This window comes from Esox lucius, chromosome 14 (genome assembly GCF_011004845.1).
Source record: "Esox lucius isolate fEsoLuc1 chromosome 14, fEsoLuc1.pri, whole genome shotgun sequence".
NCBI lineage: Eukaryota > Metazoa > Chordata > Actinopteri > Esociformes > Esocidae > Esox > Esox lucius.
In genome coordinates, this window is record NC_047582.1 from 25,141,959 (window position 1) to 25,154,179 (window position 12,221).

The 12,221-nt window shown below is 42.3% G+C and overlaps 1 protein-coding gene across 3 annotated transcripts in view; it reads right to left on the reverse strand.

The window, feature by feature from the left end:
• LOC105015240 (disabled homolog 2-interacting protein) overlaps positions 1-12,221 on the reverse strand; it is a 191,230-nt gene that overhangs the window by 175,116 nt on the left and 3,893 nt on the right. For all 3 annotated transcript variants that reach the window (XM_010878239.5, XM_020053385.3, XM_010878238.5), the window contains exon 2: positions 1,963-2,084. In XM_010878239.5, coding sequence (XP_010876541.3) covers positions 1,963-2,084 — 122 coding nt within the window. The remainder of the gene's footprint in view (positions 1-1,962; positions 2,085-12,221) is intronic.

Sequence of the window (12,221 nt, forward strand, 5' to 3'; positions counted from 1 at the left end):
GGTTCTCCCTGTTCTGTGTGAGATGTGTTGCAGTGTCATGTTAGGAAGGACTACCCAACTAGCTCCTGAAGAACCATCATCCAGCAGGATTTGTCCGACCCTTATTTAAGACACCTGATGCTAATAAATAATTAGATGATAAACTAAATTAGATTAATCACCACTCAAATTACTGGAAGGTAGTAATGAAAAGGTGCCTGTTACAGAACCTCTGTGTGCTACATGTTAAAATTCCTCTGAATTGAGTCGTGTCACTGTTTTGGAATACATTTTCCACACGTTGTTACAATATTAAATGATTTATATTCCTTAATGCGCTAGACCACGCAGAATGTTTCTTGGTCATTAGCGGACATTTAGTTGGAGCGTTTGGGTAGCCTGGCGATCCAGTGACCCTGCAGACAACGCCAACCTGGCTGCCGAGTACGGCCAGAGCACAGCTGATTACACCCGTCATTAATTATCGCGTCTCCGCCCATAAAACCAGGCCAGGTTGGGGGTTCCGGAGACTCCCGTAGAGACTCCAGCTGGGAGAACCCATAAAGCGGATACGCGGGGCGACAAACTAACGAGGACATATATGCACAAGTTCTGTCCGGTGGCCTCCAACAGCCTCTGCAGCTCTACAAATCCAGGGGAGCTGTATTGAATCTCCATTGGTGTTAACAGCAGCGTGGAACGAAGCAGGGCTACCCCACCTGAGCCTGACTGGCCCTGGGAAGTGCATCGGATCAGGGCTGGGTGGGGCCCATTTTCTCATCAGTGACTTGGGTAGGGTCAGACTCAGGTCCTAATCTGCACGGCTACATTACTACAGCACACTACTCTTCTCGCTACACTTGACATGGTGTAGGCAAAGCCAACCAGGAACGTACAAAATGAGTCTCTGTGAGAACGAGACGTGAAGGTTGCTTGCAATGGAAACCGGGGAAGTTAAAACAAAACTCACCAAGGGAGAGCTGGGAAAAATTGCAAATGAACAAGGAAAGGCTGCCATGTGGAAACGATTTGATTTAGTTGTTACCTCGGGAAACAAAGATGCCCGCTGGCTACGTGGAGTGTCAAGCTTGCCCCACAAGTTTAAAGTGTGACAGCAAGCATGACATTGTTTCTCCCTTCCCCCGCAATACGTACGGGCCAAAGTCAAATCCAAAATCAGCTTTCTGTCGTGAAATATGTAAAGTCATTCCACACAGTTGAAGGGAGAGCACTGTTCCCAAACAGTGGATGGCAACATGAATGGATATCAATAAGTGGTGCAAGGCACCACTGACCTTACTGATAATAGTTTGTCTTTGTTTTATGTGAATATTTAGACAATAGAACAGTGCACTTTACCAGTAGTGGAGGCACCGCTAAATAGACTCTGCAACTCTGCTATTCATCTTATGCAGGTAGCCTAATTACAGCCAATAGAGGAGCCCTCCATCCTGATTGGACAGCGCCTAACGAAAGAGGACACCATCGCCACCAATACCACATGGCAGACCAACGAGTCTCAGCACAGTCAGTACAGAAGGAGGCTGGGACATCAAGACGACAGCATAGGAGGTGGCGGAGAGGAGAATGACAAGCGAAAGGGAGCGTGACGCAGTGGGACAGGGGTACCCAGGCAGCAATTGGGCCTAGCGGCCCGCTCTAGAGCCAGAAGAGCTTCAGAATGGCTGCAAGAAAGACCACCTATTATGGTGGACAGAGGAAGAAAAAAAACACCAACCCCGCAAAGAAAGTTCAGGAAATACAGGGGGAAAAAATCATACTGAGTGACAGTTATTAATTGTCTGTAAAATGTGTCCAGGGCCCATGGAATAAATACAGCAGAAGAGCGACAGAGAGAGAGAGAGAGAGAGAGAGAGAGAGGGAAAAATAAAGAGAGAGAGATAGAGGAGACAGGGAGAGAAAATGAGAAGCTAGATGAGGAGAATAAGAAGATATCGGATGTTGTGGTAGTTCAATAGCTACCTCTTCTTTGTCCAGGAGCAGCATCTGACAATCGGTCAGAACGCAGAACTTGGGGTTCCACATGGTCCTCTCGTCGTAGGGGTGAACACATGACATCCAGGGAGCCAGGGAACCTCGCACATCTAGAGAGAGAGAGAGAGATGGAGAAAAACAGGGTTGATCAAAAAAGAGGGGAGAGAGGGAGAAATTGCAAGAAATACAGTGGGGATGGAGCGGAAAGAAAAGGGAAAACCGGTTAATACAGTATGAAGGTCTTTAAAATTTCAGATGTTTTCATGACAGGGAGAAAAGGTTGGACTTTGAACTAAAAACAGAACTGATAACCTGCAAGACGGGAAATACAACACAAACTCAGACTGAATGTACAAAAATACCAGAAGGCAAATCAGAACTACATTGCAAGTGTTTTTCCTTCATGTAAATGAGGATTGTTTCCACGCCTTGCACAACAAGCCCTTCAGTTCAGTCAATACAAAAGCCCTCTTACACTTTACTCCTTGATGAGATATCAGACAGGAGGATAATCACTGGTGTGCCTTCCGCTGCTTCCTGCCCCATCTAATCTTCAGGATGTCAAATGAGCAATATGATAAATATAAAAATGGCAGAAACCAAAGCACCTGGATCTCAAATGAGTTAAGTATCTGCGGGTTCATGTTAGAATTCAAAGAATCAACCAAATAAATATCCCTTTAGTTTAGTTTATAGAGACAGCTGGGAATAAAAAAGGACATTCCACCCCGGGGGACCCTTAGCTGGTTAGTATCATGTTTGACAGAAATTGTATTGAAGGACAAGTGAGATCTGAAAAAGTATGTAATCATGATTTCTTTAATTTTCCAAAGCCGTTCTCCTGATGATATCTGGGTGAAAAATATTGATGTGATGGTGTTTTCGGCCAACACTGGGACATATGCAAAGGTACAGCCCACTTTTCAGGTACAAAACATCTGTATATACTATACATTACAGTAGCCTACGTGTCATTGATTAGGCAAACGGAGAAAGAGCATGGATTTGCTTGTCATAAGGCAACGATGACTGGAATATTAACACACATTTACATGATGTGTAAATGTGTGTTCATATTGTTGTTTGTTGGCATGGTATAAGTGGGATGGATGTGAATGTGCTGATGAGATATGTTGTACTTACTTAGGGGTACATTACTGGGACCAAGCAAATAAATCACAAAAGAACAGTTTTCTGTGTTGGCGATATTTGTTCATTTTCTAAAAATAAAAGATGTTGTTGAATTTTACAATTACTATTTTGTTAGGGAATGGTTTTATGGTATTTTATGAACAGATGAATAACAAGGAAGTAAATTGCACCAAAATAAGTTTATTTGCTTGTTCTAGATGTATTCTAGATGTATTTTTAGGCAAATGTATCCTTGCTAACAATATTAGCGTCAGTGTTTGTTTTCTGGTTGATGCTAGGCTAGGGGGAGGGTTAGAGGTGGGGGGAGGGTTAGAGGTAGGGGGAGGGCTAGAGGTAAGGGGAGGGTTAGAGGTAGGGGGAGGGTTAGAGGTAGGGGGAGGGTTAGAGGTAGGGGGAGGGTTAGAGGTAGGCTGGTAGGTGGTTCAGGCTAGGGTTAGAATCCCTCCCCCCCAAAAAAAAAACTGTTACATCACCTGTTACAACATAATCTCCCGAAGGTATATGTGCGAACATGCAGTGTATATGTGTGTGTTTGTTTGTGTGCAATGAGTGTAAAAATGTGTGTTTGTAAAGAGTGTATATGGGTCATGATGTACTGTAGAGTAGCAGCAGACCCTATTACTGGGTTGGTTCCATGAGGGATAACATCACTGCATGAGGTCTTTAAGTAGACCACACACACACACACACACACACACACACGCACACACACACACACACACACACACATGCACACACATGCACACACGCACGCGCACACAGATATTAGGAAATATGTTCTTCCCAAAGTTAACAACCTCGATGAAAACAATCCAAATAGCCAACCAAACTCCCCCTATGGCTACCCCAGAATACACACCATTGATCTCCCATTAGGGTGCAGGTTTGAAGTTACTACGACACATTACAACTGTGTCATTCTGGCCACGAGGTCATGAAAGAGAGGCCAGAATTTCTCCAGCGTCTTACTGCAGTCATTGAAGCAAAAGGACCACCACTTAATGAGTGTGAGGGGACACTTCCTTCACAAAATGTGTTGCAAAACTTTGCTAATTAAATTAGATAAAAACGTTATTTGTTCACTCTGTTTCCCTTTATGTAATATAAGGTTTTGGTTAAAAATATAATGTAAGAATATGCAAAATAAAGAGAAAACAATAAGGGGGAGAAAATACTTTTCAATAGAAGCTCATAAAGACCCAGCAGAGGCACCACCCAAACTGCCAGTACGCCTGCGGTCATGTCACTATGCTGCCAGGTTTTATGGTGGTGTTTTTCATATTCAACTCAATTACAGCAAGGATAGAATTGAGGTTGTCTCTCTCTGGCCTTGGGGAACGTTGGAGAACGCTGTCTTCTTTCTACCTGCATGTGTTTTCCTACCTCATCATCACCAAGCCTGTCACTGGGGCTCCCTTTGATCACAGAACACTCTCTGTCTCTCCCCAGCTCTCCATCTCCATCTTTCTCTCTCCATCTCTCTCTCTCTCTCTCTCCATCTCTCTCTCTCGCTCTCTCTCTCCATCTCCATCTCTCTCTCTTTCTCCGTCTCTCTCTCTCTCTCTCTCCATCTCTCTCTCTCTCTCTCCATCTCTCTCTCTCCCGCTCTCTCTCTCCATCTCTCTCTCCATCTCCATCTCTCTTTCTCTCTTTCTCCGTCTCTCTCTCAGTTTTTATGAGTAGGGAGGGTCAGATATTCTGCCACTGTGTACTCTCTGTTCAGGGCATGGTAGCGTACCAATTGTCTCTGTTTTAGGTTGATTATTTCCAGTTTGTCATGAATTGGTTGGGTCTAATTGTGTTGCTGTCCTGGGGCTGTTTGTGTTTGTGAACACAGCAACCAAAACAGATGGCCGAGGGGGCTGTTTTCCAGGTTCATCATTCTGTCTCTGCTCCTTTATCTCTCTATCCCTGCCCCACTTCATTCAATTTCAATTACATTACATTTAAAGAACTTTATTGGCATGGGAAACATTTGTTTCCAAAGCAAGAAGAAAAGTAAATCATAAATAACTGAAAAAAAAACACAATCAAAAAATAAACATTCAAATGTAATAATATTAGCCTTGTACGGTGTTGTAACAATGTGGAAATAATGAAAGAAAGGGAACCACTGGTTGCATTTAAGTATTTTACGTAACAGATATGTGAGTTCATCAATGTTTTACTGTTTCAAATGACTTGTGTCTGTATGATTAGTGGAAAATACAGTCTCTGATGTGGTCATACATTTCTTATGTGAAGGATGTGAAATGTTTCTAGTGGGCTCAGCCTGTTTTCTCTAAAGCTCCGGGTCTGCCTATACGTTTTAGTTTGGTCATAAGGGTCAGATATTCTGCAACTACCCGCTTTCTGTTAAGGTAGCATTCCAATGTTTTCAAGTTCAATTTAAAAATAAAATCTCTGGTTTGTCACATTGTTCAATATTCTGAAACTCTCCCCTTGCTCTTGTAGTTTGGAAATTGCTCAGTTGACAGGACATATGAAACACTATTTAATAATAATCTAAATAATAAATCCAATTTATAATTAATGCTGCTGGACCATACATAAGCCCATAACACATTCCTAGATACATTAAGGCCATTTGAATTGCTGTTAAGCATTATGCATGTCTGTTTCTGAAAAGCTGTTACTGTCAATATATAGAACGACAATTAATGAATTTAGTCTATTAGTAGACCGGTGTTTGGAAGCAAAGCATTTGCTCCGGGTACATTAACCAGTTGGAACTACACTGAACAAAATTATAAACGCAACACTTTTGTTTTTGCCCCCATTTATCATGAAGAGGAACGGCCCAACATTCCACAATCAACAGCCTGATCAATTCTATGCGAAGGAGATGTGTTGCACTGCGTGAGGCAAATGGTGGTCACACCAGATGCTGACTGGTTTTCGGACCCCCTCCGGAACCCCCCAATACAGTGAAACTGCACGTTGTAAAGTGGCCTTTTATTGTGGCCAGCCTAAGGCACACCTGTGCAATAATCATGCTGTCTAATCAGCATCTGGATATGCCACACCTGTGAGGTGGATGGATTATCTCAGCAAAGGAGAAGTGCTCACTAACACAGATTTAGACAAATTTGTGAGCAATATTTGAGAGAAATAGGCCTTTTGTGTACATAGAGAAAGTCTTAGATCTTTGAGTTCAGCTCATGATAAATGGGGGCAAAAACAAAAGTGCTGCATTTATAATTTTGTTCAGTGTAGATTTCCTCTAAAACCCATTGATTGAATAAGTCACAAAGGGGAAAAAAAAGGAGAACATGAAATTCACAAACAAGACAAGATATGACAGCGTAAAGGTCTACTTGTCTCTAACAGAGAAACAATGCATGCCTGGACATGCAAAAGTCTTGCTTAAAGCATCCCAATGTAAAAGAGTATGAAATAACTGTAGTAAGTCTAGGATTATAATAAATCAACATGATTGAATCTATGATTGTAAAGGGAAGAAATCCATTTAAACCAAAATGATAGTGAGTCACCTCCAACCTCAATTACAATTCTTTACTGTGACCAAAGCAATGAAACAAAAGACAACCAACCCTATACATATCAAAGAATGTATAGGAGCTGTGAGGTTCTCGCACCTGTCCAGGTCTAACTCCTCCCCGCCACACTCCTCACCTACCTCCGTTACGCTCCCACTCCCAGAAACACATGAACGCAGCCAGCAATCCAGATCGCAATCTCCAGAATTCTAAACACCTGTGTCCAGTTTCCTCCCCTATTTAACCTGTGCTCTGTCTCCACTCCCTCGTGAGGTATTGTTTGTAGTGGACTTGCCAAGCCGTTATCGCTCGTAGCATTCACCTGTTTGACTCCCAGCCTGCCATTCCCTCTCTTCCCGTCCCCGTCCTCCAGTGTGATTTAGAGACCTGCATCCTTACCCGTCTGTCTGTTCCCTTGTTTCTCCTCCTGTTGAAACCTGCCTGTGCCGTTGCCCTTACGGACTGATTACCCGGTATCCCGACCTGCCTGCCTGTCCCTGGATTCCTCTATCGTCTACCCTTGTCGGTACTGTCACCTTCGCGGACGGATCGCTCGGTGTCCTGACCTGCCTGCCTGCTTTTGGTTTCTCCGCTTCGTCGCTTCCTGCCGGTGCCTTTGCCTTCGTGGACTGACTTCCTGGTTACCGAACCTACCGGCCCGACTCTACGGTTTTGGCAACTGCCTACTCCTCTGTACTGAAATAAACCGACAGTTGCGTCTCCGCAATTGGAACCACACCCCCCAGGTCTCGGTGTTCATTACAGGAGCACCCATTTGGTTTGATTTCCTATTTGAAGCCATACATTCCAATGAAGCATCCTGAAATACACAGTTCATCATGGGAAATGTAAAAAATCTAAAGAGAACTGTTCAGTCCACATAGTAACATTGACATTGTTGAATTTGTGAATACTTTCTCACACAATATCCCTCTCTCCCTTACTGTCCACCGAGACCACTTATTCCTGGTTGATACCCCTGATTGACTCTTACCTGGTAGATAAAACTGGCTGACTGTCACCTGGTTGTTACCCCAGGCTGACTCGTACCTGGTAGATTTTCTTGGCTGACTGTCACCTGGCAGATACCCTTGGTTTACCGTCAACTGGTAGATACCCCTGAGTTACAGCAGCTCCAGTATCCAGTACAGCCATCTCGTAACATACACACACAGGAATTTGAGTGGCATGAAACTCAACAGCCCTGTCAACTTATATTCAAGTAAGTGTTTCAGACTCCAGTTTCTGGAATCATCTGTAGTTCCAAACTGAACGATCACTTTATAATCAGAATGAGTTCCAGCCCGAATATAAGGAGCATACTGTATATCTTTTTAGTTACAGTAGCTTTGGCACCCCTTAATATGTCTGGGTTCAGATTATTATGTCCAGGTGAGCATTATAGGGTCTTTCTGCTCCACAATTGGTTTGGCTTCAAGTTCTGCAATGTGAAGTGGAGCAGAAAGAACCGGAACTCAGAGCTTGTTCCAGAAACTGTCCATCATAACCCAGGTCACCAGACCAGGAGGCTGTTCACAATTCATCAGAGCTCAGAGGAAAGCCAACTTAATACGACGCACAAATCACAGCAGCACTGGCTGTGGGAGTAGGGAGAGACATAACCATAAAAGGCAGTCCAGTTTAGCCATGCACTAAATCACTACCTGGGCACCTATCAGAAGTCATCGGGCCAACCGCTACAGACTGGCCTGTTTGCTTTTAGGACAATGTGCTGATGTGGTAAAACGCTAACACTGCTCAAAGGATCCCTATTGCCTTAATAGAGTTAATATCACCGCTGGCCTGACTGAGTAAGGATGCATATCACCAGGAGGGGTGATCTTTGTGCGCAGAGCCGTGACCGTAAAGTGAATCTGTGTCACAGGCGACAGGGTTAACATGTCGATCAGCTTACATATTAATTAAGCTCTAATATAAAAATATATATTCATCTCCCACAAGGCAACGGTGTTGATTTACTCAACACTGTGTAAAGACAGAACTGCTGACTGTGGATTTTGTAAACGGATATAATATAATTTTCTATAAAATGCCTGCACACACACACACACACAAACACACAAAACACACACACAAAATCAGACACATGCACAAACACACACTAACACCAAAAAGCACTTTTGCAGAAGAAGTCTTTAAAAACCACTGACATTTGGCAGATCTGAAATGCTGATTTCCTACAGCTGGTGCGATTTCTTATTCCTCAAATCTGATGTCAGTGTTACAACACACGGAAGCAGATGGGAGGGTTGTTTGGCTGTGTGGTTTATGAGAGGTCTTGTTTGCATAGGTCATTAACCAGGTATGAACCCTGTCACGTGATCACACATCTCATTAATGGTCTAATTACAAGTCTCGGATAAACACTGAAATGTAATATCCTGTTGGGGTCTGGGTAGAGAGAGAGAGAGAGAATATAAAAGTGAACAGTCCAAATAAATGTAAATTAAAATGATATTGCAAAATAATATACTTCCAAAGTAACGTATCCAAACATGTTTTCAAATGTACAGTGATTGAATATATGCACTGGACTAGCCAAATGGACCCTTTTGAACTGTATCTAGCTACCAACAGGATCTGTCAGTTAGCACAGTAATGATAGTACATGTAATGCGCTCAGTATATTTTTGTTTACCTGTTTACCTAGGTGATTAGTAACAGCAGCAGTGTTCACTAGTTCAGCTCTGATCTTGGAAAAAGGCTATTTGGGTATTTTCAAAGCTCCCTAGGAATCAATCTATTGACTGAGGAAGAGAGAAGATGCTGAGGGTATACTGACTATGTTAGAAGGAGTATCAGAAGCTATAGATAACAATATGTATCCATGAGTCATTGTGTGTCTACCTGACTCAGTTTACCCGGATCAGACTGAACTCATCAGACTGTGAAAACATAGCAGCTCTTTCTCAATTTAACATCATCTCCTATAGGAGGCTCTAGGCTGCCCTATCTCAGCACCACACCGAAATAACAAGATGCATTATTCTGAGAAGAAACTGACAGGAACATTTCCACAAATGCAATCCAATCCTGGTTTAGTCTCTAGCCACAGAGAAGGAAAAGAAAACACGACTGAAATTGGATGAATAATTTCATTGAAAAAAGCAAGCCATAATAATGTGCGTTTAATCACACCTCTCCATCGTAACCTGACCACATCAAAGAGCAGATTACAATGAGACCAGGCCAGGACAGAAAACATATCAGACCACTGCCACATGACTGGAGGAGAGGAAGAATATGGGAGAGAGAAACAGAGAGACACACAGAGATACAGACTAAGGATAAAGGAAAGACAAAGGACTGGAGAAAGGGAATGAAAGAAGAGCAGGAAATAATCTTGATTATATATTTTTTGTATAAATCAACATACACTACCATTCAAAAGTTTGGGGTCACTTTGACATTTTCCTTGTTTTTTTTTTTCCTTGAAAGAAAAGCACATTTTGTGTCCATTAAAATAACATCCAATTGATCAGAAATACAATGTAGACATTGTTAATGTTGAAAATGACTATTGCAGCTGGGAACGATTTTTTATGGAATATCTACAAAGACACAGAGGCCCATTATAAGCAACCATCACTCCTGTGTTCCTGTCACAGTTGTGAGATAGAACACTGCAACGATTCCAGCCTAACAGTCATTCCAGTCCTTGTTAGTGTCATGTCCTTATTTGGAGTTTCTGTCCTTGTTAGTTAATTTATCCATAAAATGAATGAAAAAGCTGCACACTCTAAACTCAAATGCATATTATTTCTTTTAATAAGACCAACGTTTCGACAGACACACTGTCTTCATCAGTTAATTAGTCCATGTCATTCACCTGTGTTTGCTTTCACCTGTTCTGTGTTGTCTCGTTAGTCCTTGTATTTAGTCTGTTTAGTTCCATGTTAGTTAATGTTTATTTTTGGATACTGTTCGTTTGTGTGCTGGGTCATTTGAATAAAATGTACCTGTTTTTGGACAACTCCATTCTGACTGCACTTACAGGTGAATTTCAAAAATCTTTCCCGTAATTGAAATCAAAAACTGACACCTGCATATATTCTAGATTCATTATTCATTACACAATCTTGATGATTGTGGCTTACAGCTCATGGAAATAAAACATCCAGTATCTCAAAATATTAGAATAAAATATGTACAATACAGAAATGTTCACATGAGAAGAGCTCTATTCAGCTAATTAACTCCCTGAGTCGTCAATCTCTCAGGGTGGTTCAGTACACACAACCACAATCATGGGGAAGACTGCTGACTTGACAGTTGTCCAGACGACACTCATTTACATCCTCCACGAGGAGGGTAAGCCAGAGAAGATCATTGCTGAAACAGCTGGCTGTTCGCAGAGTGCTGAATAAAAACATATTCATTGAAAGTGGACTGGAAGGGAGAAGTGTGATAGGGAAATGTGAACAAGTAACAGGGATGACCTCATTAGAGACACAGAACTTTCAAATCGATAAAGGCATGTTGAGTGTTAAATTACAAGCTATGCGTAACTGTCTCTCTTCCTACGCTTTACAAAAATAAACCAAAATTAATAACATCACATATTTTTCAGTAACATATTTTCTTAGTTCAGCTTTATCTTCCCCTGCTGGTTTACAGACAACCATTTTTTATGAGGCAGAAAGAGAGACAGAAAGAGAGACAAAGACAGAATGAGAGAGAAAGACAATGAGAAAGACAAAGAGACATAGGTAGTGTTATGAAGATAGGAAGAGAGGCAGTCACGCATTGCTTGTAATATAACACTCAACATGTTTGTAATTTAACACTCAACACAAGTTCTGTGTCTCTAATGAGACGTAACATTTTCTCTTCGCCTTAACCAAGTCCCACTGTGTTTCCACTGCATCCTCTCCCAATTCCACTGTTTCCACTGCATCCTCTCCCAGTCCCACTGTGTTTCCACTGCATCCTCTCCCAGTTCCACTGTTTCCACTGCATCCTCTCCCAGTTCCACTGTGTTTCCACTGCATCCTCTCCCAGTTCCACTGTGTTTCCACTGCATCCTCTCCCAGTTCCACTGTGTTTCCACTGCATCCTCTCCCAGTTCCACTGTGTTTCCACTGCATCCTCTCCCAGTTCCACTGTGTTTCCACTGCATCTTCTCCCAGTTCCACTGTGTTTCCACTGCATCCTCTCCCAGTTCCACTGTGTTTCCACTGCATCCTCTCCCAGGCCTCCCTGTGTCTCTTTGTCTTTCTCATTGTCTTTCTGTCTCTGCCTTTGTCTTTCTCTCTCTTTCTGTCTTTGTCTCTCTTTCTGCCTCGTAAAAAAAGGTTGTCCGTAAACAGCAGGGGAAGATAAAGCTGAACTAAGAAAACATGTTACTGAAAAATATGTGATGTTATTAATTTTGGTTTATTTGTGTACAGCCTTTGATCGTAGTTGTCTCTAACCCGGCAGCCTGAAAACAGTATTTGTTTTTGGTTGTGATTACACTGACTTGAGGGTGGTGGGTCGGGATAACGGACTGGCAGAACATGTGTTCAGGATGACTCAGTGAACAAGGCAACAAAACAACACAGTCATGTTTCGGTAACCAGGGAATAATACTAA